The 26,001-nt window shown below is 50.1% G+C and overlaps 2 protein-coding genes and 1 pseudogene across 6 annotated transcripts; 1 reads left to right on the plus strand and 2 right to left on the minus strand.

The window, feature by feature from the left end:
- The first annotated feature begins 478 nt into the window (after positions 1 to 478).
- On the plus strand, positions 479 to 1,591 carry RNASEH2C (ribonuclease H2 subunit C). The gene is made up of 4 exons (XM_012462969.2): positions 479 to 665; positions 843 to 1,015; positions 1,092 to 1,211; positions 1,451 to 1,591. The coding sequence occupies exons 1-4, from the start codon at positions 494 to 496 to the stop codon at positions 1,475 to 1,477; spliced, it is 492 nt and encodes a 163-aa protein (XP_012318392.1). The 5' UTR covers positions 479 to 493; the 3' UTR covers positions 1,478 to 1,591.
- A 68-nt stretch (positions 1,592 to 1,659) lies between these two features.
- On the minus strand, positions 1,660 to 9,612 carry KAT5 (lysine acetyltransferase 5). 5 transcript variants are annotated; one of them, XM_012462965.2, is made up of 14 exons: positions 9,547 to 9,612; positions 9,381 to 9,447; positions 8,985 to 9,053; positions 8,761 to 8,897; positions 8,314 to 8,496; positions 8,150 to 8,224; positions 7,966 to 8,040; positions 6,763 to 7,011; positions 6,596 to 6,685; positions 4,436 to 4,576; positions 4,261 to 4,354; positions 2,509 to 2,668; positions 2,300 to 2,381; positions 1,660 to 2,214 (listed from the first exon to the last, which is right to left on the minus strand). In XM_012462965.2, the coding sequence occupies exons 1-14, from the start codon at positions 9,556 to 9,558 to the stop codon at positions 2,080 to 2,082; spliced, it is 1,569 nt and encodes a 522-aa protein (XP_012318388.1). In that variant the 5' UTR covers positions 9,559 to 9,612; the 3' UTR covers positions 1,660 to 2,079. The 5 variants fall into 5 exon arrangements, with proteins under 5 accessions (XP_012318388.1, XP_012318389.1, XP_012318391.1 ...); XM_012462966.2 differs by having other exon boundaries at positions 8,314 to 8,469; positions 9,547 to 9,611; XM_012462968.2 differs by lacking the exon at positions 8,314 to 8,496 and having other exon boundaries at positions 9,547 to 9,608.
- A 237-nt stretch (positions 9,613 to 9,849) lies between these two features.
- On the minus strand, positions 9,850 to 14,180 carry LOC105724342 (prothymosin alpha-like; annotated as a pseudogene).
- Positions 14,181 to 26,001: the final 11,821 nt, after the last annotated feature.

Raw genomic sequence — 26,001 nt, forward strand, 5'->3', positions numbered from 1 at the left:
GGCCAACATGATGAAACCCCGTCTCTACTAAAAATACGAAATTTAGCAGGGCCTGGTGTGGTGCGTGCCTGTAATCCCAGTTGCTTAGGAGGCTGAGGCAAGAGAATCCACTGAACCCAGGAGGCAGAGATTGCAGTGAGCCGAGATTGCACCACTGCATTCCAGCCTGGGAGACAGATCGAGACTGTGTCCAAAAAAAAAAAAAAAAACAGGGTAGAGGAAGGGGAGAGGAGGGGAAGAGAGGGGAGGAGAGGAGAAGGGAGGGGGAAAAGAGAAGAGAGAGAAGAGGAAAGGAAAGGAAAGGAAAAAAGAAAAGAAAAGAGAAAACCCTGGGACTTGGACCCAGGGAAGCAGGGCTTGCAGGCAAAGCGTTGGGAGCAGGAGGAACTACACTTCCCGTGAGGCTCCGCGGCGGCTTCCCAAGAGGCCCTGCGCGCTTTCCGCGCCAGCTTCGGCCTCAGCCCAAGAGCACCAGCGTCGCCTTGGAGCGAGGATGGAGAGCGGCGACGAGGTAGCAATCGAGAGGCACCGCGTCCACTTGCGCCCCGCCACGCTGCGCGACGCCGCCCCCGCCACACTGCACCTGCTGCCCTGCGAGGTCGCGATGGACGGGCCCGCCCCGGTGGGGCGCTTCTTCACGCCCGCCATCTGCCAGGGCCCTGAGGGTGAGCCCTGCGGCCGGACTACGGCTCCCGGCAGCCCCCGCGCCGGCCCGCAAGCTCTTCATCGTCTGGGCTTTTGGGGGTCGAGGACCACCCGGAGGCGGCGGGAGGGCAGCCCTGGGCTCGCCCCGCAGGGCCCAGCATGGGTCCCTGACTGAGGCCCTGCGCCTCCTGTTCCAGGACTCGAAGTCTCGTTTCGGGGCCGCAGTCTGCGGGGCGAGGAGGTGGCGGTGCCGCCCGGCGTCGTGGGATACGTGATGGTAACGGAAGAGGAGGGGTTGATGGGGAAACCGGATCCCTCGCGGGATTCCGGGACTTACGACCAAGAAGAGGAGCCGCTGGAGCGGGACTTCGTGAGCAAAGGGATAGGGTAGGAAGGGGGTGCGGGCAGGAGCTGCATTCCCGATGCTGAGCCGGCCCCTTCCCCAGGACCGCTTCATCGGAGCCACTGCCAGCTTCAGCCGCTTCACCCTGTGGGGCCTGGAGACCATCCCTGGCCCGGATGCCAAAGTGCGTGGGGCCTTAACTTGGCCCAGCCTCGCAGCAGCGGTGAGTACACAAGGAGCCCCCTTTCTGGATCTTGCCCTGGGTAGAGTTTTGGAACACGGGCTGAGGAGCACAGTAGGGCAGACGGAGCCTGGAGGATTCTACTGGGTAGTGCGTGGGAAGCGCGGCTTCCCGCATATCCTGAAGGGGTTATTCTGAACAGCTGGGTGGTTCCCCGGGTGTGGGGGTCAGCCTGCTGCCCTGTTTTACAAGCCCAACAGCAGAGGCGACTCCTGTTGCAGATTCACGCACAGGTGCCCGAGGACTGAGAACCGGAGCTTGAAATTAAAAGCCGCGATCCCTTCCTTCACAGCAGCAGTAAACCAGTTCTTCACTTTGGAGCCACTGATTTCATCACCCCAATAAAGGAGCTCTTCACAGCACCTGAGTCTGCACGCCTTGGAGGCCCTAAGCCAGCACGGGCCCCTTTCCCACAAGAACCTTGCAGGGCTCTGGCATAAAGAAACAATTTATTGCCAGGGGCAATGGGGGTAAGAAAGGCCAGAATCTTTTGCAGCCAGCACCCACCCCACCCCCAATTTCTACTTTACAAAAGAAATTTTTACAATACCAGCCCTCTGTACAGAGCTCCCCCACCCCCCATCTCACTGTACACAGCTGCCTGGCTCCCTCTGGTCCCTGGTTCAGAGCAGGCCTGGGCCTGTAACCAGCTGACCTTGGAGTTGGCCTGAGCCCTGAACTCGCCTTGGTGCTGGGCACCAGTGGACCCCTGCTAGGCCTGTCCCCTCCTTTTGGAGCTGTCCTCAGCCCCATCTCCCTTAGAGTGCTTTGTGGGAGTTGCCGTGGGGGCGGGGCAGGCTATCAGCCCTCGTCCTGCTGCGGTCTTGCCACTGCAGTGGGCAGTGCCTGGTCACCACTTTCCCCTCTTGCTCCAGTCCTTGGGAGTGAAGTGCAGACACTTGGAGTCAATGCGCAGGAGCCGCTTGAGCATGGCCCGCTCATGCCCGTCCACGATGTCCTCCGATAGTGTGAGGATGTACTGGCCCTGGGCAGAGGAGACGGACCAGCAAGTGGTCAGCCCACAGGGGCCTGCACTCTGCATTCCTGTCTCCCCCTGCCTTCCTCCCTACCTTGTAGTAGTTGATGAGGTTGAGGTACTGCAGAGTGGAGATGACATCCTCCTTCTTGATGCTGGTGATTTCACTGATCTCACTGTGGGAGGGCAAAGGTCAGGTCCCCTGAGAACCTTCATCTGTCCCCAGGAGCCCCAGGAGAGTGAGAAAGCCCGGGAACAGACAGACCATGCCATGCATCCCCGGGTAGGCGGGGCCAGGCTCACTTGATGGTGATCTGTGGCCTCTCCCCGCTCTCTGACTTCAGCCCCATCAGGATCTCCAGGATGGTTTGGGACCAGTAACTTCGATAGGATAGCAGGCCAAGGTCTGAAAGGGGCTTCTCAGGGGTCCCTGTTTTCCCTTCCACTTTGGAGAGTTCATAGCCTAAAGCAATGGAGCAGGAGAGGGTAAGAGGTCACAGATGAACATAAGCAACATTTGAAAACACAGGTCACCAAGGCAGGCTGCCTAGTTCCCATAGTGGCCCTGCCACTTGGCAAATGATCATGTATTCACTCTTCCCCAGTGTGCTGAGCACAGTGGAGGGTGTGAGGGCACTGAGAGGGACAGCTGCAGTCAACCACAAAGGAGACCAAAAGCCAGTGAAGGCTTATGGGCAGAGGATGCAGAGAAAATGGCTCATGGGAAGAAAGTGCCTCCAATTTTCCTTTGCCATCCCAGGCTTGGTGTCTGGGCATGAGAGGAAGGAAGTAGGGACTGATTCCCGTCTCTGATCCAGGCCTGAGGAGGCTTGAAATCTGTCAAATCAGTCCTTCTACCTGAGATCTTGGAAGTGTGAGCTGCTCTAAGACCTGAGTGGCCTGACTGGGTGGTTGTGAGGATGCAAGGAGAGAAGGTGCACCAAGGTGCTTCCTAAGACAGGGAGACCATTCCTGAGAACCAGTGTAACTGACCCCGACAGTGGCTCGCTCCCTCTGACTCGTGCAGACAGCTGAGCACTGGGAAGCAGTACCCAATGAGATCCTCAGACCCTGCAAAGCCCTGAGTGGCTTCAAGTGGCTTCACATCTCTTTGGCAGGGTCTTCATTCTCCCCAGTCAGGGACCTGGAATGTTTGTTACTACTAGAAGCCCTTCCTCACCCTCAGCTATAACCAGCCTCATAGTGGACCTTAGCCCCTTGGTGATCCCACCCACATTCCATCTCCATTGCGGTCTGAGCTCCAAGATGGACTTAGACTGAGTTTCTTCAAGCATCTACTCATGCTACCAGGCTGAGAAGTTCCTGAGGATGTGACCCCATCTGGGCATCATTTACCAATAAAATTCCTCAAATGGACCATAACCTTGATCAAGTAAAGCCTCTGTGTCTTCACCAGGCAAACAGCTAGGACTTCTATCACCCAGGTCAGAGCTTGGTTATTCCAAGGGTTTGGTTTGTGGTGAGGTAGACAGAATGAGGGGTGATGGAGAGTAAGAGGCTAGGAAGGAGAAGGGGGCCTCAGGGTTGGGGAGGACGCTGAAGAGCCCATGTGTGATGAAGGTCAGAATCCCTCTGGCTTTAAGAGATTGACCTCACTGAACACAAGGAGCAATCCATGCTTACATCTATTTGTTAACAGCATTTTGTACACCTGCCTGCCAGGCTCAGGGGAAAACTGGGGACATTAACCACTGGTCCTTGCCCAAGGACCTGTATCATGGCACACGTTACCAGATACATGAGCACCAGCGGCTCACTAACCTGCCCATGGCCCCAGACAGGAGCATGTAAGTCAGTTGAGTGGCACTTAGAACTTTGGCCAAGGAGCAAACTGGGGCTGAGAACCTACCCCAGGTGAGCAGGGCAGTCAGCCCGAATGGAGAGAACCCCAGTAGAGTGCCACCGTTATTCCTGGCTGGCTCCCCTAGAGACTGGGCTGCACAGCCAGGGCTGGGAATCACAGCAGCCTGGCACATCTGCCTGTGAGGCACGGATGACGGGCGCACTACCCCCTGGCCCAGCACACATACTCACTGAACTCGATCAGCAGCTTGCCGTAGCCCCGGCGCTGGTAGGGAGGCAGCGTTAGGATGCAGGCCACATTGTAGTCTTCTGTTGACTCCTTCTCCTGGAAAAGGGAGACAGGTGAGTGTGAGGGAATGGACCTGGCTCAGGACAGGGCACAGGGACAGCCTGGGTGGGCACTAACCTTGGAGAAGTAGCCCACAATGTGGAAGCCCTTGCAGTCATACTCCGTCATGACGTAGAAGAGGAAAGGGTCTGTGTCATAGTACAATGTCTTATGGTCAAGGAAACATTTGGCCAAAAGACACAGGTTCTGGGAATAACTCTGCAAGAGAAAAGATTTGTCACCACTCTGGGTACCCCACCTTGAGCCTGGCCAGTGGTTCAGGGTCGACCAGAAGCTTCACCGTTTGTGCTGTGCCCCAGGCCGACAGGTGATGAGTGTTCCTCCCTGGCAGGGCCTGACCCATTCCACCAGCCCGCAGCTTAGGCAGGGCTGCTCCTCAGTGTTGAAAAGGCTGTGCACCAGAGGTGTGATGGTGTCTGAGTGCCTCTCTGCTGAGTTGGACAATTTTCCCTGCCTTGCTCCGCACACCTCCATCTAAGCCTGGCCCCGAGACCCCACTGCCCCCTAACATTTTTGTTTTTGTTTGTTTGTTTGAGACAGGAGTCTCGCTCTGTCACCCACGCTGGAGGGCAGTGGTGTGATCTCAGCTCACTCCTGGTTGTTCAAGCGGTTCTCCTGCCTCGGCCTCCAGTGTAGCTGGGACTACAGGCACCCGCCATCGTGCCTGGCTAATTTTTGTATTTTTAGTAGAGACGGGGTTTCACCATGTTGGTCAAGATGGTGTCGATCTCTTGACCTCATGAACTGCTCGCCTTGGCCTCCCAAAGTGTTGGACAGCAGTCAACAAACTAATGTGTCCAAAGTCAGACTCCGACCACAGCTTCAGAGAGAAGCTCTCCCTATCTGACAATCTTGGGAGTCTAGCTGCTAAAAAAACCTAACATTCTACATCCATAGTCACACCTCCTGGGAACTGATCTTCAATTCTACGACAGTTAAAGAATTCTGGAATTTAACAAAATAACTGCCTTAGGGGTTACCCCAGCAAAATTATGAATCATGCTGCTTTATTTCTGCATACAACTTCTGCATTTCAGACAGTGTGTTGTTGTTGGTTTTTTTTTTTTTTTTTTTTGAGACAGGGTCTCACTCCTGTCACCCAGGCTAGAGTGCAGTGGTGCAATCATGGCTCACTGCAGCCTTGACTTTCCAGGCTCAGGTGATTCTCCCAACTCAGCCTCCTGAGTGCCTGGAACTACGATGTGCACCATCACACTCGGCTCTTTTATTATTTATTTATTTTTGAGACAGAGTCTTGCTCTGTCACCAGACTGGAGTGCAGTGGTGCATTCTTGGCTCACTGCAAACTCTGACTCCCTGGTTCAAGTGATTCTCCTGCTTCAGCCTCCCGAGTAGCTAGGATTACAGGCACATGCCACCAAGCTAATTTTGTATTTTTAGTAGAGACAGGGTTTCACCATGTTGGCCAGGATGGTCTTAATCTCCTGACTTTGTGATCCACCCACCTTGTCCTCCCAAAGTGCTGGGATTCCAGAGTGAACCACTGCACCCAGCCAATTTTTTTTTTAATTTTTAGCAGAGATGGGGTTTCTCCATGTTGCCCAGGCTGGTCTTGAAATTCTGGGCTCAAGTGATTGGCCCACCTCGGCCTCCCAAAGTGCTGGGGTTACAGGTGTGAGTCACTGTGCCCAGCCAGAAATTGCTTTTTAACCACCTGCTGCTGGGTACTGCCACTTGGATGCCCACATCCACATTAATAATTACAGAATGGTGGTTAACGCAGCATCCATCACGTGAACTCTGTCCCTTGTAAGAGCCTTCCCTCATCCTCCCTTCTCTGCCTCTCAGCCAGAATGATCTTTGCCTTTCACAAAGACCATCTCTGTGCATCCATGCCTACTCCTCAGAATGCCACTGCAAGAAATTCCCTCAGCCACTTTGTCATCCATGTCAAGGCTCAAAGTTAACCTCTGTGAAGCTCTGCTGACCACCTCCTTTGGGTCCTGCTAACCTACTCTCTGTTTCATGATACGACACTGGAATCTAAGCGGTTGTTGGTATGTCTGTCTCCCCATGGACTGTAAGCTGTCAGAGAACAGAGACTGTCTCATTCCTGGCTACCAGCACCCGCCAGACAGCAGGAACTCAATAAAAATGGGCTGAACCCATCTGTTGGCTCGACTGGTCAGTTTTCCTGAGCAAGAAGAAACTGTCATTTGACTTACCCCACAGCCCCACTGCCTCTCAGGCACTAACCTTGTTCTTACGTCCATCAATCTCAAAGAAGGAGATGGTGCCTTTGCGGTAAATCTCATTGCCTGGAGGATGTCGTAGGTCACACTTGGTCTGGGGAAGAGAGGAGGATCAGGGACGAGGGCAAGGTGGAGGGTGCTGGGAAGGCAGCCTCCCTGGACCCCTCATACCAAGTGACGCTGAAGACACTTGAGGCTACGGCCGTACTTGAGGCAGAACTCGCACAGGTAGAGGACAGGCAATGTGGTGAGCTCCTGTGGGTACGGGGAGAAGTACCACGGCTTGAGGCGGTGCCGGCCCAGCTCAATACACTCAATGTTCTTCATCCGGGTGACGATGTCGTCGTGGCTCCGGTCAGACACCAGGCTGCCAGTCATGCGTGGTGCCGATGGTATTCCATCTGAGCTGTCCTGGGAGTCCTGCCCGGGGCGAGTGGAAGACACCAGGTTAGAAGAGACAGCTCGGCAGGACACCACAGCTCACAACCCTTCAACAGGTTTCCTTCAAGCCTAACAGCAACCCTGTAGGGGAGGTACCATGATCCCCAATTTCCAGACATAAAACCTGAAACCCTAAGGGACTGATGATGTGGAAAACATCACCCAATGACCATTTTGGAGATGGAGTCTCACTCTGTCACCCAGGATGGGGTGCGGTGGCGCAATCTTGGCTTGCTGCAACCTTCACCTCTGGGGTTCAAGCGATTCTCCTGCCTCAGCCTCTGGAGTAGCTGGGATTACAGGTGCCTGCCACTATGTCTGGCTAATTTTTTTTTTTTTTTGAGACAAAGTCTCACTTTTTTCCCAGGCTGGAGTGCCAGTGGTGTGATCTCAGCTCACTGCACCCTCCACCTCCTGGGTTCAAGCATTTCTCCTGCCTCAGCCTCCCAAGTAGCTGGGATTACAGGCGTGTGCTGCCAGGCCCAGCTAATTTTTTATTTTTAGTAGAGATGGGGTTTCACCATGTTTCACCATCATGTTGGCCAGGATGGTCTCAATCTCTTGACCTCATGATCCACCCACCTTGGCCTCTCAAAGAGTTGGGATTACAGGTGTGAGCCACTGTGCCCAACCAATTTTTTCATTTTTAGTAGAGATGAGGTTTTGCCATGTTGGCCAGGCTGGTCTCAAACTCCTGACCTCAGGTGATCCACCTGCCTTGGCCTCCCAAAGTGCGGGATTACAGGTGTGCACCATGGTGCCCAGCCCCAATGATTCATTTGAACCATGTTCTGCCTGGCTTCTAATCCTACCAACACTAGCCCTGCCCATGCCCACCACCCTTCATTTTTAAACTCATTACTAAATATCTCTCCACCCTGCCTGCCTCCCTTCCTTTTCACGCAGCTCCCTTCTGCTGCTCCCCAGACCCACCTCATCAGTGCCCAGACAATTTGATTTTCGCTTCCGTCCTGGCTGGGCTGCCACTGCTCTACGTGCTGCTCCATTCTGCAGATGAGATAGCAGGAAAAGAAGGGATGACTGTGAGATGAGCCTGAAAAGGGCCACCAGAGGATAGAAGAGAGGAAATGAACAAGAAATGGTTTGGGGAACTCACCTGGGGAAAAACTGAAGCTGGGGCTGTCTCGCTGGGCACTGGAGTTGCTGGTGAAACCACCTCCACCTTCCGTTTCTGCAGAGAGAAACCAACAAAGGTGGGTCAGAAGGTAGAGAAGGTGGGACCTGAGAAGAAAGCAAGGTCCCTGGAATTGCTGAGGGTACCGTTGAGCGGTGGTTGGGCTGCAGGCAGGAGCTGGAGGAGAGCGGCTGGTCAGGCTCGCCACCGGGAATGGCCTCCCGCTCCTTGGGCAGGTTGAAGCGGAGTGTGATCTGGACCGGGATTGGCAAGGTCTTCCCGCTGGCCTGGGCCGAGGCCGGCTGTAGAGATAGGTCCAGGGTCTTCCTCTGGGGCGGGGATGGCAGTGGGATGGGGAAGGGGAAGAGGGGCCCCTCAGCTCAAAATTATCAAACCCCACCCTCTGCCTTCTGAAGGACACAGGACTAACTACTGGACTCTGAGAGCTACATATGCAATTTGGCCCCCATCTTTTGCAAGCTGAAGTCAGGGTAAGAGGATGCCACCTCCTGCCCATCCAGGAGCCCCTAAATGCCAACAGATAAGAGAAATAGGAGGCAGGAGAGAAGAGGTGAAGTGGGGGACCTACTCACCACCTCTCTCTCTGGAGAGCCGGGACGGGACCCAGGAAGTCCGTTCTTGGTGGGGGTCTTGGCCTCTTTCTTGGGGAACTGGATCTTCTTTAGGTCCAGCCGCTCGTGCGTCACCCATTCATCCAGACGTTTGTTGACTGTAGCAGTGGGGATGGCTCAGGAAGGAATGCCAAAGACTGCCCCCCAACCCAACCCTGCTGCCCCACCTTAGGCTCAGAACTCACAATCAATGTAATGGACGTAGAAGAGCTTCCGGCCACTGATGTCCTTCACGCTCAGGATCTCGGCCAGTGCTATGGGAATAGCATAGGCAGGGGCCTTAGACGGGCCAGGCCATGAGACTCCACCCTTCCACGACCTGAACTCCACCCCCAGGCCGGATCCCTAAGCTGCAGCACTTGGAAGGTCTCATCCAAGCCTCCTTCAGTCACAAGTGCCACCCCTTTCCAGACCCCGCCCTGTACCTCTCAGAGCAGCTAAGAGCCACGCCCCTTCATCGGAGTGTCTGAGCCCCGCCCGCCCCATAATTCCAGAGGCCCCTCCCCATCCCGGGGGTTCAGTTGACTCCCTCCCGCCCCTCGCCCTCAGGTTCCTTAGCCCCGCCCCCCGACGTCACTCACGCCACTCATCTTCGTTGTCCTGATTCCGCCGCAGCACGGGTAGGCGGCAGCCCTCGATTATCTCCCCCTGGGGAGACAGCGCGGCGCCAGGGTCGGCTACTGGGGGGCCTCGGGCTCTACCCACCTCCCCTGGCTCCCTCCGCCCCGCCCCGGGCACCGGACTCACCACCTCCGCCATCTTCCCTCCCTCCACTGCCACTTCCGGCCCCTCTGGGAGACGTCACTTCCGGAACTGAGCGCGCTGTAGGCTTGGGCCTCACAAAGACCCTATAGAGGACCTTTGAGAGACACCGCCACCCAGCTGCCAGCGGCAAGACTACCCCTGTGGCTTGGGGGAGAATGTGGTGTTACAAGCCTCAGACCGAGCCCTAAGTGGAAACCCCACAACGTGCACAGCGATTGGAGAACTACTGAGCCCGTCACCTGACGCCCACCGGGTGCGACGCTGGTCACGTGGATGCGGAGCGGGTCATGTGGCAATACTGTTGGGCTTTGACAGACGGCAGTGCTGGGGCGTCTCCTCGTGGCGGCGGGAGGCGGCGGCGGGAGGCGTCGCCGGGAGTGAACTGCTAGTGCTGAGCTAGAGGTCGAGAGGCTGGAGGAAGGGAGTGGCTTTAGAGGGGCTTCAACGCTCTTCCAAGTCTGTGGACTTCATTCCGTAGGCAGGAGGATTCAGGGAAGATTCCTAGGTTTATTTTGTATACTACGCTTTTTGTTTTTTTGAGACGGAGTCTCGCTCTGCAGCAGTGGCGCGATCTCGGCTCACTGCAACCTCTGCCTCCTGGGTTCAAGCGATTTTCCTGCCTCAGCCTCCCCTGTAGTTGGGACAAAAGGCGCGGGCCACCACGCCCAACTAATTTTTGTATTTTTAGTAGAGACGTGGTTTCTCCATGTTGGCCAAGATATTCTCAATCCTTTGACCTCGTGATCTGCCCGCCTTAGCCTCCCAAAATTCTGGGATTGCAGGCGTGAGCCACCGTGCCTGGCCGTATTAGGCTTTTTTTTCTCTCTTTCTCTGAGACCGAGTCTCGCTTTGTGGCCCAGGCTGGAGTGCAGCGCGCCAGGCACGATCTCGGTTCACTGCAGCCTCCGCCTCCTGGGATCAAGCAATCTTCTTGCCTCAGGTTCCTCAGGCTCCGGAGTAGCTGGCACTATAGATGCGCACCACCAAGCCTGGCTAATTTTTAAAAATGTTTGTGTAAAAAGGGTTTCGAGGCCAGGCTGTTCATGGTGGCTCACACCTGTAATCCCAGCTACCTCCAGTCTAACCATGAGAAAAACATCAGACACATCCCAATTGAGAAACATTCTACAAAAGGTCAATGAATAATCCTCAAAACGGTCAAGGTGTCACCGGTGGAAAATGTCCAGTTTCTTGGCATTTTAAAGAATTGGACAAAATGCACAAACAAAGCAAGGAAGGAATGAACGGATTCATTGAAGATGAAAGTACACTCCAGTGTGGGAGCCATCCCAGCATAGGGGCTCAAGGGCCCAGTTACAGAATTTTTTTGAAGTTTAAATACCCTCTGGAGAATTCCATTGGTTACTTCGGATGCACCGTATGTAAATGAAGAGGATGAAGTAAAGTTACAAAGTCATTTAGGGTGTACGCCCTATGGAGAGGATATTTCCTGTCATAGCTGAAGTATGAATCGGCCTTATATATGTTCCCTGCCTCCAGACCCTATTTTCCTGCCTCAAAGGTGGCTGGACATGGTGGCTCACACCTATAATCCCAGTGTTACAGGAAAGGGATCCAATCCAGACCCCAAGAAAGGGTTCTTGGATCTCATGCAGTAAAGAATTCAGGGCTAGTCCATAGAGTAAAGTAAAAGCAAGTTTGTTAAGAAAGTAAAGGAGGCCGGGAGGGGTGGCTCACACCTGTAATCTCAGCGCTTTGGAAGGCCGAGGTGGGCAGATCGCAAGGTCAAGAGTTTGAGACCAGCCTGGCCAATATGGTGAAACCCTGTCTCTACTAAAAATACAAAAATTAGCCAGGCGTGGTGGCAGGTGTCTGTAGTCCCAGCTACTTGGGAGGCTGAGGCAGGAGAATCGCTTGAACCCGGGATGTAGAGGTTGCAGTGAGCCGAGATCAAGCCACTGCACTCTAGCCTGGGTGACAAAGTAAGTCTCCATCTTAAAAAAAAAAAAAAAAAAAAAAAGGAAGTAGAGGAATAATGAATGGCTACTCCATAGAGCAGCCCTGAGGGCTGCTGGTTGCCCATTCTTACGGTTATTTCTTGATGGTGTGCTAAGTAAGGGTGGATAACTCATGTTTCCCCTTTTCAGACTATATATGGTAACTTCCTAACGTTGCCATGTCCCTGGTAACTCTCATGGCACACTGGTGGGAGTGCAGCAGTGAGGACGACCAAAGATCACTCTAGTGGCCATCTTGGTTTTGGTAGGTTTTAGTCGGCTTCCTTACTGCAACCTGTTTTATCAGCAAGGTCTTTATGACCTGTACCTGGTACTGACCTTCTGTCTTAACCTGTGAGTTAGAATGCCTTAACCTCTGGGAATGCAGCCCAGTAGGTCTTGGCCTCATTTTACCTAGCTCGTATTCAAGATAGAGTTGCTCTGGTTCACATACCTCTGACACTAGCACTTTGAGAGGCCAAGGCAGGCAGATTACTTGAGGTCAGGAGTTCAAGACCAGCCTGGCCAACAGGTAAAACCCCATCTCTACGAAAAATATGAAAGTTAGCTGGACATGGTGGTGTCCTCCTGGTATCCCAGCTACTCAGGAGGCTGAGGCAAGAGAATCACTTGAACCCAGGAGGCGGAGGTTGTGAGCCAAGATCCTGCCATTGCACTCCAGTCTGGCTGACAGAGCGAGACCCTTTCTCAAAAAAAAAGAAAAAGATCCTGCCCAGGCTGGTCTCAAACTCCTGAGCTGAAGCAGTCTGCCCACCTCAGCCTCCCAAAGTGCTAGGACCACAGCCCCCGGCTGTTGTTTTGTGTATTAGGTTTATAATTATAAAGATAGTATGTGTGATACTCATCATACATTCAAAAAATGTTTAGGGACGCAAACCGTGTGTCAGACACTATTCTAGAGCCTGGAATACATCAGTGAACAAAATAAAGACTTCTGGCCTGGTGCAGTGGCTCATGCCTGTGATCCCAACACTTTGGAGCAGAGGCGGGAGGATTGCTTGACCCCAGGAGTTACAGACCAGCCTCGGCAACAGAGCAAGACAAACTTTCAGTTAACCAGGTGTAGCGGTGGCCCTCACCTGTGTTCCCAGCTACTCGGGAGGCAGAGGAGGGAGGACTGCTTGAGCCCAGGAGTTTCAGGCTGCAGTGAGCCAAGATCGTGCCACTGCACTCCAGCCTGGGTGACAGAGACAGAGCCTGTCTCAAATAAAGACCTCTGCCCTCATGGAGCTTGCATTCTCCAGGTTTGGGAGAGAAGAGGACAGATATAGATAGTAATCAACAAATATTTTTATTATTTATTTATTTATTGTTTTGAGACGGAGTCTCTCTGTTGCCCAGGCTGGAGTGCAGTGGCACGATCGTGGCTCACTGCAACCTCTGCCTCCCAGGTTCAAGCGATTCTCCTGCCTCAGCCTCCCAAATAGCTGGATTACAGGCGTTCGCCACCATGCCCAGCTAATTTTTGCATATTTAGTAGAGACGGTTTCACCGTGTTGGCCAGGATGGTCTTGATCTCCTGACCTTGTGATCTGCCCACCTCGGCCTCCCAAAGTGCTGGGATTACAGGCGTGAGCCACCACACCCGACCCAACAAATATATATATATTTTTTTGTTAGAACAACTCTGCAAAATAAAATTCCTGTTTATTGTTGGACAACATTGTTTCACATATACATCAAACAGGCCAAAAAAAATAAACAGCAACTTCATAGACAAAAAAGGAAAAAAAGGAAACCTTTTAATCTCTGTCCTTTTAACCATCTCATACAAACCAACTACTTATACTACAGCTAAGTACATACACAACAAAGGTACTGGAATGCTCGGAATACGATTGTTTTTCTGTTGTCATTTTCGCTTTTTTTACAAGGTTTTTTTTTCTCCTTTGAGATTATAATGAACATGGTCACACCACAAGTAAAGTCAGAAGTAGGACAGAGAACGCTCCGAAGGCTGGTTTGGTCATCCGAGATCATTCAAAATGGCTGACCCTAACAATGCATACAAAAATATAAAATGTAAATAAAAAATACAAACAAATTTCCTTTTTAAAGTACTTTTAAGAAAAAAAGCAGGGCCTTGGAAGTTTTGGTTCTTTTTTCCTCCCCTGTTGCAAATTCTCATGGTTTGGGATGGGTAGTGGAGAGCGCGTCGTGTCATCTGCGGGTGGCACTGCCCGCGGTGGGCGGGCGGGCCGGCCTCTCTACTCGAAGGTGACCACGTTTAGATTCTGAGACGGGAAGCGGAGGGTGAATAGGTCACGGCGGCCTTATTTTTTTGTTTGTTTTTTTTTAGTTTAACTTTTCCTTTTTTGCTAATCATCCTCGTCGTCTTCTGCTGCTTGGTGTCGACATCATCATCCTCATCATCTTCAGCTGCCCGCCTGCCCGTAGCAGACTCAGCTTCCTCATCTCCATCCTCCTCCTCACCATCACCTTCTTCCTCCTCCTCCTCTTCCTCCCCACCTCTTCCTCTTCTTCATCTACCTCATTGTCAGCCTCCTGCTCCCCATTTTCCTCATTCGCATTCCCGTTAGCAGGGGCATCTCTTCCATTTTCCGCCTCTTCCACAACTTCCTTCTTCTCCTTCAAGTCCTTGGTGGTGATTTTGGAGCTGGTGTCTACCGCTGACATGGTGGGGCACGCCGGTGATCCGATGCGGGGGATTAAAAAGAGAGCGAGAGTTCAAGGACTTTGGCAACAAAGCTGCCGGAGTCCGCGACGGCAAAGGAGGAGGCGCGCGGCGGAGGCGGCTGCTGCGAGCGAGGAGTCGGACGAGGAACAATGCAAAGATGGCTTTTCAGAGCAGCCAGCGGGGCAACAAATATTTTTAAAATAAAGTATTCAATTAAAGAGTGATAAGTGTTAAGGAAAACAAAATAACTGAACAAGGTAAAGAAAATATTTAAAAATAGGTAAAGAAGATGGACAGGCAGGTCACAATTTTAAATACAGTGCTGAGGCAGGCATGACTGAAAATATATTATTTGAGCAAAGGTTTAAAAGGGCAAAGGAGTGAGCCATGCAGATACATAGGGAGAAATGTCCCAGAAAAACACCACAAGAAGGGAGGGAAAATGTAACCTCCTGTCGTTCGAGAGAAGTGTATGTGGTGAACATTTGGGCTCAGCGTCTTGTAGACCAAGGGTGGGCGAACAGTGGCCTGTGGGTCAAAGCCGGGCTTCTACTTGTTTTCTTATAGCTTGTTGACTAATAATGGTTTTTACTTTTTCTTTTGAGACAGAGTTTTGCTCTTATCGTCCAGGCTGGAGTGCAATGGCACAATCTTGGCTCACCACAACCTCCGCCTCCCGGGTTCAAGTGATTCTCCTGCCTCTGCCTCCCAAGTAGTTAGGATTACAGGTCAGTGCCGCCACCACGCTCAGCTAATTTTTGTATTAAGAGAGACGGGGTTTCACCATGTTGCCTAGGCTAGTGTCAAACTCCCGACCTCAGGTGATCCGCCCGCCTTGACCTCCCAAAGTGCTGGGGTTACAGGCATGAGCCACTGCACCCAGCCGATTTTTACATTTTTAAGTGGGAAAAATATCAAAAGAAGAATATTTCATGACATGAAAATTATGTATGAAATTTAAATTTCGGTGTTGATGAATAACATTTTATTGGAACATAGCCACGTTTGTTCATTTACATAGATCTATGACTCCTTTCACATTAAAACTGAACACTTGTGCCTGAGACACACAGCCCACAAAGCCTAAAATCTTTGTTGTCTAAAGTGTTTGCCAACTCTTGCTTTAAAATTGTGTGCTTTCTGTTTAACACAAAAATTGGTAATTTGGTTCTCAGTATGCACACCGACTTGTCACTAAACATTCTCTAGCACTAGTTTAATGATTAAGTAGTGTTTTGTTGTTTAGATACACCTTAGCTGCCATAACCCATCCTGTTGTTTGTTGAATATTCAAATTATTTCCAGTATTCCTCTATTACAAACAGTGCCACAAAGAGCATACTTATACATACAATTTTCCACGTAGTCAACCCAGCATGATTTGCATTGAAGATGTAAGTGGATGTATTAGGGTTCTCTAGAGGAACAGAATTAATAGGATGAATGGATAGGTAGGTAGGTAGGTAGGTAGATAGATAGATAGATAGATAGATAAAGGGGAGTTTATTAAGTGTTAACTTAAGGGATCACAAGGTCCCACAATAGGCTGTCTGCAAGCTGAGGAGCAAAGAGAGCCAGGCCAAGTCCCAAAACTGAAGAACTTGGAGTCCAGTGTTCGAGGGCAGGAAGCATCCAGCACAGAAGATGCAGGCTGGGAGGCTAGGCCCGTCTGTTCTTTTCACATTTTTCTGCCTGCTTTATATTCGCTGGCAGCTGATGAGATCGTTCCCACCAGATTAAGGGTGGATCTGCCTTCCCCAGCCCACTGACTCAAATGTTAATCTTCTTTGGCCACACCCTCACAGACACACCCAGGATCAATAGTTTGTAACCTGCAATCCAATCAAGTTGTTATTCAGTATTAACTATCACAAGTCCACCCCTTTTCAACCCATACACATCTCCTGAGATCATACATAATCTTCAAATAAAGACAGTAATAAGGTCATAATTAAGCCTAACGTAATGCAACTATCCTTCGTACAACCAGAAACACATCAATCCCCAACCCAAATACAATTAAATAAAGTGAACAGTACTTAAATGCTGATATGAAGTCAATAAATCTTATGTCACAAGATAGAGATAAAGGAAATAAAGATATTTTCTTTATTTTCCTCTTTTTTTTTTGAGACGACATCTCGCTCTCTTGCCCAGGCTGGAGTGCAGTGGCATATCTTGGCTCACTATAACCTCCCACTCCCAGGTTTAAGTGATTCTCATGGCTCAGCCTCTCGAATAGCTGAGATTACAGGGCGCACCACTGTGCCCGGCTAATTTTTGTATTTTTAGTAGAGATGGGGACATTTTGGCCAGGCTGCTCTTGAACTCCTGATCTCAGGCAATCCACCCATCTTGACCTCCGAAAGTGCTGGGATTACAGGTGTGAGCCACCCTGCCCAGCTGTAGCTGGTATTGATGACTACCTTCTTCTGCTACCCATTCTGTATTCTCTTTGCCTTCAGCAAGCACCTCAGCCGTCATTTTTTTTCCCTGGTGGAGTGACCCAGACCTTCATTCCTGAGGGGTCTGGGCCATTTGTAGTCCTGCCCAGATGGGGCTGTTGTATTTCCCACTGACCTTAGTCACAGGGCATGGCAATACTAAGAGATGCCCTAATGGATCTCCTGTATTCCATGCATACTCTTCCTTACCTCTGTTGTGGGGTATTAGACTGATTTCATCTTGATAGGCTGGATCAGTCACCCCAGCCAACACTGAAACTCCCTTCTTAGCCTGTTGACTTAAAGTAGGAGGATCCCAAAGTGCCCAGGTGGCAATCTTAACTTCCAGTTTAACGGAATCCTGGTGGCAGCATTCCTCTCTCTGGAACTAAGACCTCTAGGCCAGCAAGACTTAATGTTTTGGGAAGAGGAAGCCAAAACTTTGCTAGTGGATCACCGGAGGTGATGGTGAGTGATGCCACTTCCACTTCCATCCCTTGATTCCTGGACCCATGAATCCTGGCTATGGGAGAAACAGTACCATATATTGGACGCTGATTTAGAGCACACACGGCCTTCTGGAGAACTTTGCCCCAGGCCTGCAAAGTACTGTCACCTAGTTGGCATTGTAATTGTGACTTCAAAAGGTCATTCCACCATTCTATCAATTCAGCTGCTTCAGGACACGGGGGAATATGGTACGACCAGTGAATTCCATGAGCATGAGCCCACTGCCCCACTTCTTTAGCGGTACACTGAGTGCCTTGGTTGGAGGCAATGCTGTGTGGAATACCATGACAGTGGATAAGGCATTCTGTGAGTCCACACATGGTAGTCTTGGCAGAAGCATTCCATGCATGATAGGCAAACCCGTATCCAGAGTAAGTGTCTATTCCAGTGAGGACAAACCTCCGCCCTTTCCATGATGGAAGAAGTCAAATAAAATCAACCTGCCACCAGGTAGCTGGCTGATCACCTGAGGAATGGTGCCCTATCAAGGGCTCAGTGTTGGTCTCTGCTGCTGGCAAATTGGGCACTCAGCAGTAGCCATAGCCAGGTAAGCCTTGGTGAGTGGAAGTCCATGTTGCTGAGCCCATGCATAACCTCCATCCCTGCCACCATGGCCACTTTTTTCATGGGCTCATTGGGCGGTGACAAGGGTGCTGGGGAAAGAGGCTGAATGGTGTCCATAGAACGGGTCATCCTATCCACTTGATTATTAAACTCCTCCTCTGCTGAGGTCGCCTGTTGGCGAGCACTCACATGGGATACAAATGGTTTCAGTTTTTGACCGCTCAGAGAAGTCCATCTCCATACCTCAAGTTTCTTTGTCACCAATTTTCCAATCACGCTTCTTTCAAGTCCGTGACCATCCAGCCAAACCATTGGCTGCAGCCCATGAATTAGTGTATAATCCCACATCTGGCCATTTCTCCTTCCATTCAAAGTTCACAACCAGGTGCACTGCTCAAAGTGCTGCCCACTGGGAAGACTTCCCTTCACCACTGTCCTTCAGGGATGTCCTAGAAAGGGGCTGTAGTGCTGCAGCTGTCCACTTTCGGGTGGTGCCTGCATGTCATGCAGAACCATCTGACTTCTGCACAGACCAAATTGGAGAGTTGAACGGGGATGTGATGGGAATCACTACTCCTGCGTCTTTCAAGTCCTTCATGGTGGCACTAATCTCTGCAGTCCCTCCAGGGATGTGATATTGTTTTTGATTTACTATTTTTCTAGGTAGAGTCTGCCCTAATGGCTTTCATTTGGCCTTTCCCAGAAAAATAGCCCTCACTCTACCAGTCAGGGAACCAATGTGGGGTTTCTGTCAGCTGCTAAGTATGTCTATGCCAATTATGCATTCTAGCACTGAGGAAGTGACCGCAGGATCAGTCTGGGGACCCACTGGACCCGCTGTAAGTCAGACCTGAGCTAAAATTCCATTAATTACCTGACCTCCATAAGCCCCTACTTTAACTGGGGAATCACATGACATTTTGGGTCCCCTGGAATCAACGTCAGCTCAGAGCCAGTGTACACTGAGCTGCACAGTTGCCCTGGTAAAAGGCCAGAGGTCTCCTTGGGGAAGGATGGGAGAAAGATTCACTGCATAAATTGTCAGTAATGTAGTGGAATCCCTCCTCACGGGGACCCGGCCTTCCCTTCATTCAAGGGGTTTTGGGTCTGTAAATTGGCTCAAGTCTGGAAATGGAAGGGCTCTGATTCTCTATTTTATAATTCAAATTAGTCTTTTGTCTACTCAACCTAGAAGTTTTCTGCTTGTATAAATTAAGTAGGAATGCAGGAGGCTTCCTATCAATTTAACTTCTAGGAACACCATGATTAATTAGCCAATGCCAGAGCTCTACACGAGTCAGACTATTCTGATTGCCGCTTTGCCGCAGCTATCCATTGCAGTAACTCCACCCACCTTGCCTTTGACAGTTGAGTCCTGCCACTTGGCCCCTGCCACTTCAAGATCCCATTATTCCCATTGTATTTAAATGTTTTAGTTGAGTGACTGTGATTCCCACTGTTAGATCTGACATTCGGAGAAGAGCAATTATTGGGCTCTTCAAAGATGCATGACCTGTCCTCACAAATCTACTTGGCAAGGTGTAGGGTAAGTGTACGTCTTCTGGACCCTCCCAGCTTGGATGAGAAGGTCTAAAATGACTAATCCATTCCACCATCTCAATCTCCCTAAGCCTTTGCATCCCTTCCTCTACATTAAACCAAGGGAGATCAGGTATTTTCAGCTCACTCACAGTGGGCCATCTTTTAATCCATATTTTAGCTAACCAAGCAAATAAACTATTATAAACTTTTGGCTGAGTCAGGCAGATGATAACTTGAGGTCGGGAATTGAGACCGGCCTGACCAACATGGAGAAACCTGGTCTCTACTGAAAATACAAAATTACCCACTTATTTACTATCCTTTGCTCACTAGAACGTAAGATCCGCTAATGCAGCATTTACATTATTGTGGCTATTGCTATTTTCCCAGCTGCTGGCATGGTGCCTAACCTATAGCAGGCATTCAGTGAGAGATCTTCAAACAGATGAGGCACATGGTCTCATCAGGGGGCCAGAGATGCACGCTGACAGTTACTGCAGGGAGTCTAACGTGATGGGAAGGAAGCCCAGGCTGGGGCCCAGGAAGAGGTCTCAGAGCTTAGAGGATGAGGTGAAGGGGCTGGGGACATTCCAGGCAGTGGGGCCAGACAAAGGGATAAAAAAAAAAAAGGAGGAAAAAAGAAACAGCCAGGTTAACAGGGCATCTGCCATTAAACAACATTAATTGAGCACCAACTGTGTGCAATACCTTGAAGGGGCAACGTGTGTAAAAACAGATGAGGCCCTGCTTTAGGGGAAGCCATGAGCAATTAAACACAACAAAGCAAAATAACGATCTCTTTGGATCGTGGCGGGTCTGAATCATGGAACAGTGTGATCCTGCCAGTGTGGCCCCACTCTGGGACCACCACTGCAAGTCACAGCACCCACTCAAGCTGCCTTCACTGGGGAGGCCTTGACCCAGGCACGCAGGGCTTCAGAGATGGCTTCGCCTGGGGACTCAACAGTGTCACCGCCAACACAGTTTCTGTCTTTTCATTGCAATCTCCTCGGGGTTGACTGCTCTTATGCTTGACAGATGGCGGCCCATAGCTGCAAGACCTGCCTGTGTCCTCCTTCCTCGGAGGAAACTCTCTTCCCAGCTGTTGAAAGAAAGTTCTGGGCAGCCCTTGGATCCCTTGGATTGAACCCTTTTTCTTTTTTTTTTTTTTTTGAGATGGAGTTTCACTGTTGTCGCCCAAGCTGGAGTGCAACGGTGCCATCTCAGATCATGGCAACCTCTGCCTCCCATTCAAGTGATTCTCCTGCCTCGGCCTCCTAAGTAGCTGGGATTACAGGTGCCCATCACCATGCCCAGCTAGTTTTTGTATTTTTAGTAGAGACAGGGTTTCACCATGTTGGCCAGGTTGGCCTCGAACTTCTGACCTCAGGTGATCCTCCCACCTTGGCCTCCCGAAGTGGTGGGATTACAGGCATGAAGCCATGGTGCCTAGCCAGATTGAATCATTTTAGGGCATGTGCCTCTGCCTCTGCCTAAGCCAGTCCCTCTGGCCAGGAAGATGGAAGGCCACTGCTTTAGGCAAACCAGGGCCCACCCCTGCAGCTGGGGTGGGTCAGTCCCATCCAAACAGTGTGGGTGTGACAGCTGGGGAAGGGTGGAAAAACTGCTGGGAGGCAGTTGGGTGTCCACTGCAAAAGATGACAAGTGACCTGAGGCAGGATCATCATGGGGATGGGGGAGGACAGAGGCGAGAGAGAGACAGAAACAGAGTCCCATGGAGGCTGGAGACTGGCACAGGCAGATGCCACCCATGCCCTTGTGCATGACTCATTCCCTTGTCCCTCGTGCCACTCTCTGGCCTCTCACTGCCCTTCCTGCCTGGGCACTCTTCCCTGGCCAACACCTTCTTGGCTTAAATGCCTCTTCCTCCAGGAAGCCTCCAGACCTCACAGCCCCAGCTGATTGTGACTGGCGAAGTGAGTATCGAGCGACAAGTCTGTCCCCCCTACTTGTGGGGCTGCGTCGTTATCCAATTGCAGCAGCACCATCCAGTGCCTGCACAAAGGAGACTCTTAGTGAACATGTGCTGGACGAATGGAACTGAGTGTTTCCATCCTCATGCCACCCTGCGAATGGCATTAGGTGCTCTGCCCATTTGACAGGTGAACCAAGCAATGGGGCTGAGACACCATTCCAACACAGACCCTACCTTCCTTCCAAGCCAGTGTTCAATCTGCTCCAAGTGTGTGACCAGAGCCAGCAGAGACCCGGAAGGACAAACTTCACCTCGGCAAAGAAGCTGGGGGAGCTGTCTGAGTGGCCACAACAGTGACTGGCAGGCAGGAGACAGCCTGTAAGTGCCATAGGGTTTTTTGTTTTGTTTTGTTTTTGTTTTGGAGACAAAGTCTCACTCTGTCGCCCAAGCTGGAGTGCAGTGGCACAATTTCAGCTCACTGCAACCTCCACCTCCCGGGTTCAAGCAATCCTTATGCCTCAGCCTCCTAAGTAGCTGGGACTACAGACCCGTGCCACCATGCCCGCTAATTTTTTTGTATTTTTAGTACAGATGGGGTTTCACCATGTTGGCCAGGCTGGTCTTGAACTCCTGGCCTCAAGTGATCCACCCACCTTGGCCTCCCAAAGTGCTGGGATTACAGACGTGGGCCACCGCGACAGGCCATCTAAGTGCTGTGTTTCATCCTAAAAATGAATGTGGGGTTTCTCATTCTAGTTTACAAGAGCAGACTTTTGTTGTTGTGATCAGGTCTTCTTAACCACAAATAGTGTGCTTAAGTGTTTTCAAATATCCTTCTTATGCCCCTTGTTGCAAAAATGCAACATGTCTGATTGAGCATTGTTGATTCTTGCTCTGTCTGTCCTAATGAACACACTTTGACTCGTCAAGTGGTCTTCTGAGGCATAAGGAAAATCTGACTTATGCTCTCTCTAGAACCATCCTGAAGATAGAGGGCTCATGTAGGCTTTTCAGAATTTTAATTTCACCCAAAATTTATGGTTTAAAAATATTTCTTTTATCTGATTATACACAGCCATTATAAAGCCTCATACACTCCCAACAATGTCACCATCCCTGCCAGCCACATGCAAAGTGACTAGCAAAGAGGAAGCCAGGACCCACTCTTCTACGTTAACTCAAGAGTTTTGGCTGGAAGGGTGTTCCAAAAGTGTTTGCTTGAGAAAACTAGCCCCTTCTCAGACTGAGTCATCTCCTTCAAGATAGCACTTGTCTTCCATTCTAAATGTCACCAGCACAGAGGACCCCAACTCTATTTTACCACTTTCAGAAGAGTTTATGTGCAGAATTAATGGAGACACACTGGTTGCTTTATCATGGGGACAATCATGGTCATGCTGAGAAATGACGCACGTGCAGATTGGGCATGGTGCTTGGCACATGATGGGCATCCAAAAGTCAACAGGTCTTCTTAACCACAAATACTGTGCTTAACATTTTTCAAATAGTCTTCTTATGCCCATTGTTGCAAAAATGCAACATGTCGCTAGAGCTACCTGTGCTGTCCCCCAACCCCTGCCTCCCTTCTACTTTCATCTGCATATGATCAAGGTGTCTCACACATATACCTGCAACTCTGTTTGGGGCTTCCTCTGACCACAGGAGTGTGTCCAGCCTATGCATCCAGAAGGCCAGGAGTGTGAGGGGTTAACACCTCCTGAAGCAACTCCCAGACAATGCCTGATGGGAATTGGAGGGTAAACTCCCTCATCTGTGGGGTGAAACTCCTCTGAGGGAGGGCAGACTTTGACATTTAAAATGTTTTTAGATATATCTCATATATATTTTTCCGTAAGTGCATATATGGTCTGTGATGTTTAATTTTAAGTGTCAACTGGGTTATGGGGTGTCCAGATAATTGAGGAAACATTATTCCTGGGTGTGTCTATGGGGTATTTTCAGATGATATCAGCATTTGAATGGATAGATTGAGGAAAGCAGAGGACCTTCCCCAGTGCCGGTGAGTATCATAGTCAGAGGCTGAATAGCACAAAAAGGTGAAGGAAGAGAGCATTTCTCTCTCTAACTGCCGGAGCTAGGACACCAGTCTCCTAACCTCAGACTGGAACTTACACCAGCTTTCCTGCATCTCCAGCTTACAGACAACAGACTGTGGGACTTCCCAGCCTCAGCCTTCATTATTGCATGGGCCAGTTTCATATATGTCTTTCTCTCTCTCAAGAGGTCCTGAGAACATGTACCCCAACTACCGGCTTGAGCAATGCTCCTGCTTCGGCCTCCCAAAGTGCTGAGATTACAGGCACGAGCTACCACGCCCGGCCCCCAGAGCCTTTTTAATTCTCGCCAAGCCGATGGGTATAGGAGCATAACTTACTTTGCATTTCCCAACCTTTTAGCCAGATTAAGCAGTGCCTTTTCTTTTGCTGTTGGCCACTGGAACTTCTGTGACATGAATTCCTCCTCTGTATGTTTAGCCCACTTTTCTATTGTGTTGTCCACTTCTTGATTTGCAAAAATCCCTTTTATGGGGTGATATTGAGCTGCTGTTGTCTTCAGCTGTGCAAACATTTTTTCTGAGTTTCTCCTTTGTCCCTGTACTTTCTCTCCAGCATCTTTTGGTGTGCACACATTTAAATAGTCACATTTCATAACTTCTGGGTTTCCAGTCTTGGTTGAGAAGGTCTTCTCATATTTGACATTTTCTAAAAGATTCATATTATGGAGCTTTTTTTTTTTACGTTTAATAAATCTCTTCTGGAATTTGTTTTGCAGACTAGCGTAAGAGACAGGCCCAGGTGCATTTTCATCCAGACGGGGAGTGAGCTGACTGCAGCACCTCTCGTTACATCATTTCACCCTTTCCTGCTGAATTCAAATTCCACATGTGGCCGGGCGTGGTGGCTCACACTTGTAATCCCAGTACTGTGGGAGGCTGAGGCAGGTGGATTACTTGAGATCAGGAATTCAAGATCAGCCTGGCCAACATGGTGAAACCCCATCTCTACTAAAAATACAAAAATAGCTAGGCATGATGGTGCATGCCTGTAGTCCCAGCTACTCAGGAGGTAAAGGCAAGAGAATCACTTGAACCTGGGAGGCAGTGAGCTGAGATCGTGTCACTGCACTCCAGCCTGGGTGATAGAGTGAGAACTGCCTCAAAAAAAAAAAAAAGGGGGGGCGCCTGTTTTGGTGGCTCACGCCTGTAATCCCAGCCCTTTGGGAGGCCGAGGTGGATCACGAGGTCAGGAGATTGAGACCATCCTGGCTAACATGGTGAAACCCCATGTCTACTAAAATAACAAAAAATTAATCGGGCGTGGTGGCACATGCCTGTAGTCCCAGCTACTTAGGAGGCTGACGCAGGAGAATCGCTTGAACCCGGGAGGCGGAGGTTGCAGTGAGCCAAGATCGCGCCACTGCACTCCAGCCTGGGCGACAGAGCAAGACTCCGTCTCAGAAAAAAGGAAGTCAAGAAAGAATAAGACACTGTGGAACAGGCTGGCATGCAGGGAACATGGGAAGAACGGAGTGGCATCTGTCTGTGACATTAAAGAGCACCCACCCTCCAGCCAGTAGTCACAACACAACAAAGCAGAGAACCTTTATTTTCTTTATTTTATTTCTTAATTTTCTCCATAACTCAATTTAATCTCTGATTTGAGATCCACCATGCCTAGGGGCATAGGAAACATAATCTCAGGAACTTTTGAGATATAGCCTCCCATCCAAGTTGGAGATGGAGGGTAAGGATGGGATGATCTGGAGATACATCAGTCATTTGACTTGGTTGGTGAGCACCATATTAGAAACTGGAAATATTACTGAGAATTAAAAAAGACATTTTAGACTGGGCGCGGTGGCTCACACCTGTAATCTCAGCACTTTGGGAGGCTGAGGTGGGTGGATCACCTGAGGTAGGAGTTCAAGAGCAGCCTGGCCAACAAGGAGAAACCTGTTTCTACTAAAAAATACCAAAAAAATTTAGCTGGGTGTGGTGGCACATGCCTGTAATCCCAGCTACTCCGGAGGCTGAGGCAGGAGTAATCGCTTGAACCTGGGAGGTGGAGATTGCGGTGAGCCGAGATCGAATCATTGCGCTTCAGCCTCGGCAACAAGAGCAAAACTCTGTCTCAAAAAAAAAAAAAGACATTTTATCATTATGAAGGAGTTATTTCATTAAGAAAACATCACTGGGTGTGGTGGCTCACGCCTGTAATCCCAGCACTTTGGGAGGCTGAGGTGGGCAGATCACCTGAGGTCAGGAGTTCGAGACCAGCCTGACCAATATGGTGAAACCCCATCTTTTAAAAAAAAAAAAGTAATAGAAAAAAAAGAAAACATCAAAGTCATAACAGCACGAATTCAATAATTCAAAATGCATGAAGCAAAAACTGACAGAACTGAAAGGAGAAATTTCTTTCAGACAGGCTTGAGCCACCGCACCCGGCCTGTCTGGCTGATTTTAAACCATTTTTAAGTGTGCAATTCACTGCCATTAAGGACATCTACAATGTCATGTAACTATCAGCATTATCCATCTCTGGAATTTTTTCATTGTCCCCAACATAGATTCTGTATCCATTAAGCCAAATTTCCCATTCCCCTAACCTCAGCCCCAGGTAATCTCTATTCAACTTTTTGTTTCTGTGAATTTGCCTCTTCTAGGTACCTCATATAAGTAAAATCACACAATATGTGTCCTTCTGTGTCTGGCTTATGTCACTCGGCATAATGTGACATAGATGGATCCATGCCATAGCGTATGCCAAAATTTCATTCCTTCAGATTACCACACAATATTCT

Source organism: Aotus nancymaae, unplaced genomic scaffold (assembly GCF_030222135.1).
Source record: "Aotus nancymaae isolate 86718 unplaced genomic scaffold, 86718_ANA_hifiasm-v0.15.2.pri h1tg000059l, whole genome shotgun sequence".
Classification (NCBI taxonomy): domain Eukaryota; kingdom Metazoa; phylum Chordata; class Mammalia; order Primates; family Aotidae; genus Aotus; species Aotus nancymaae.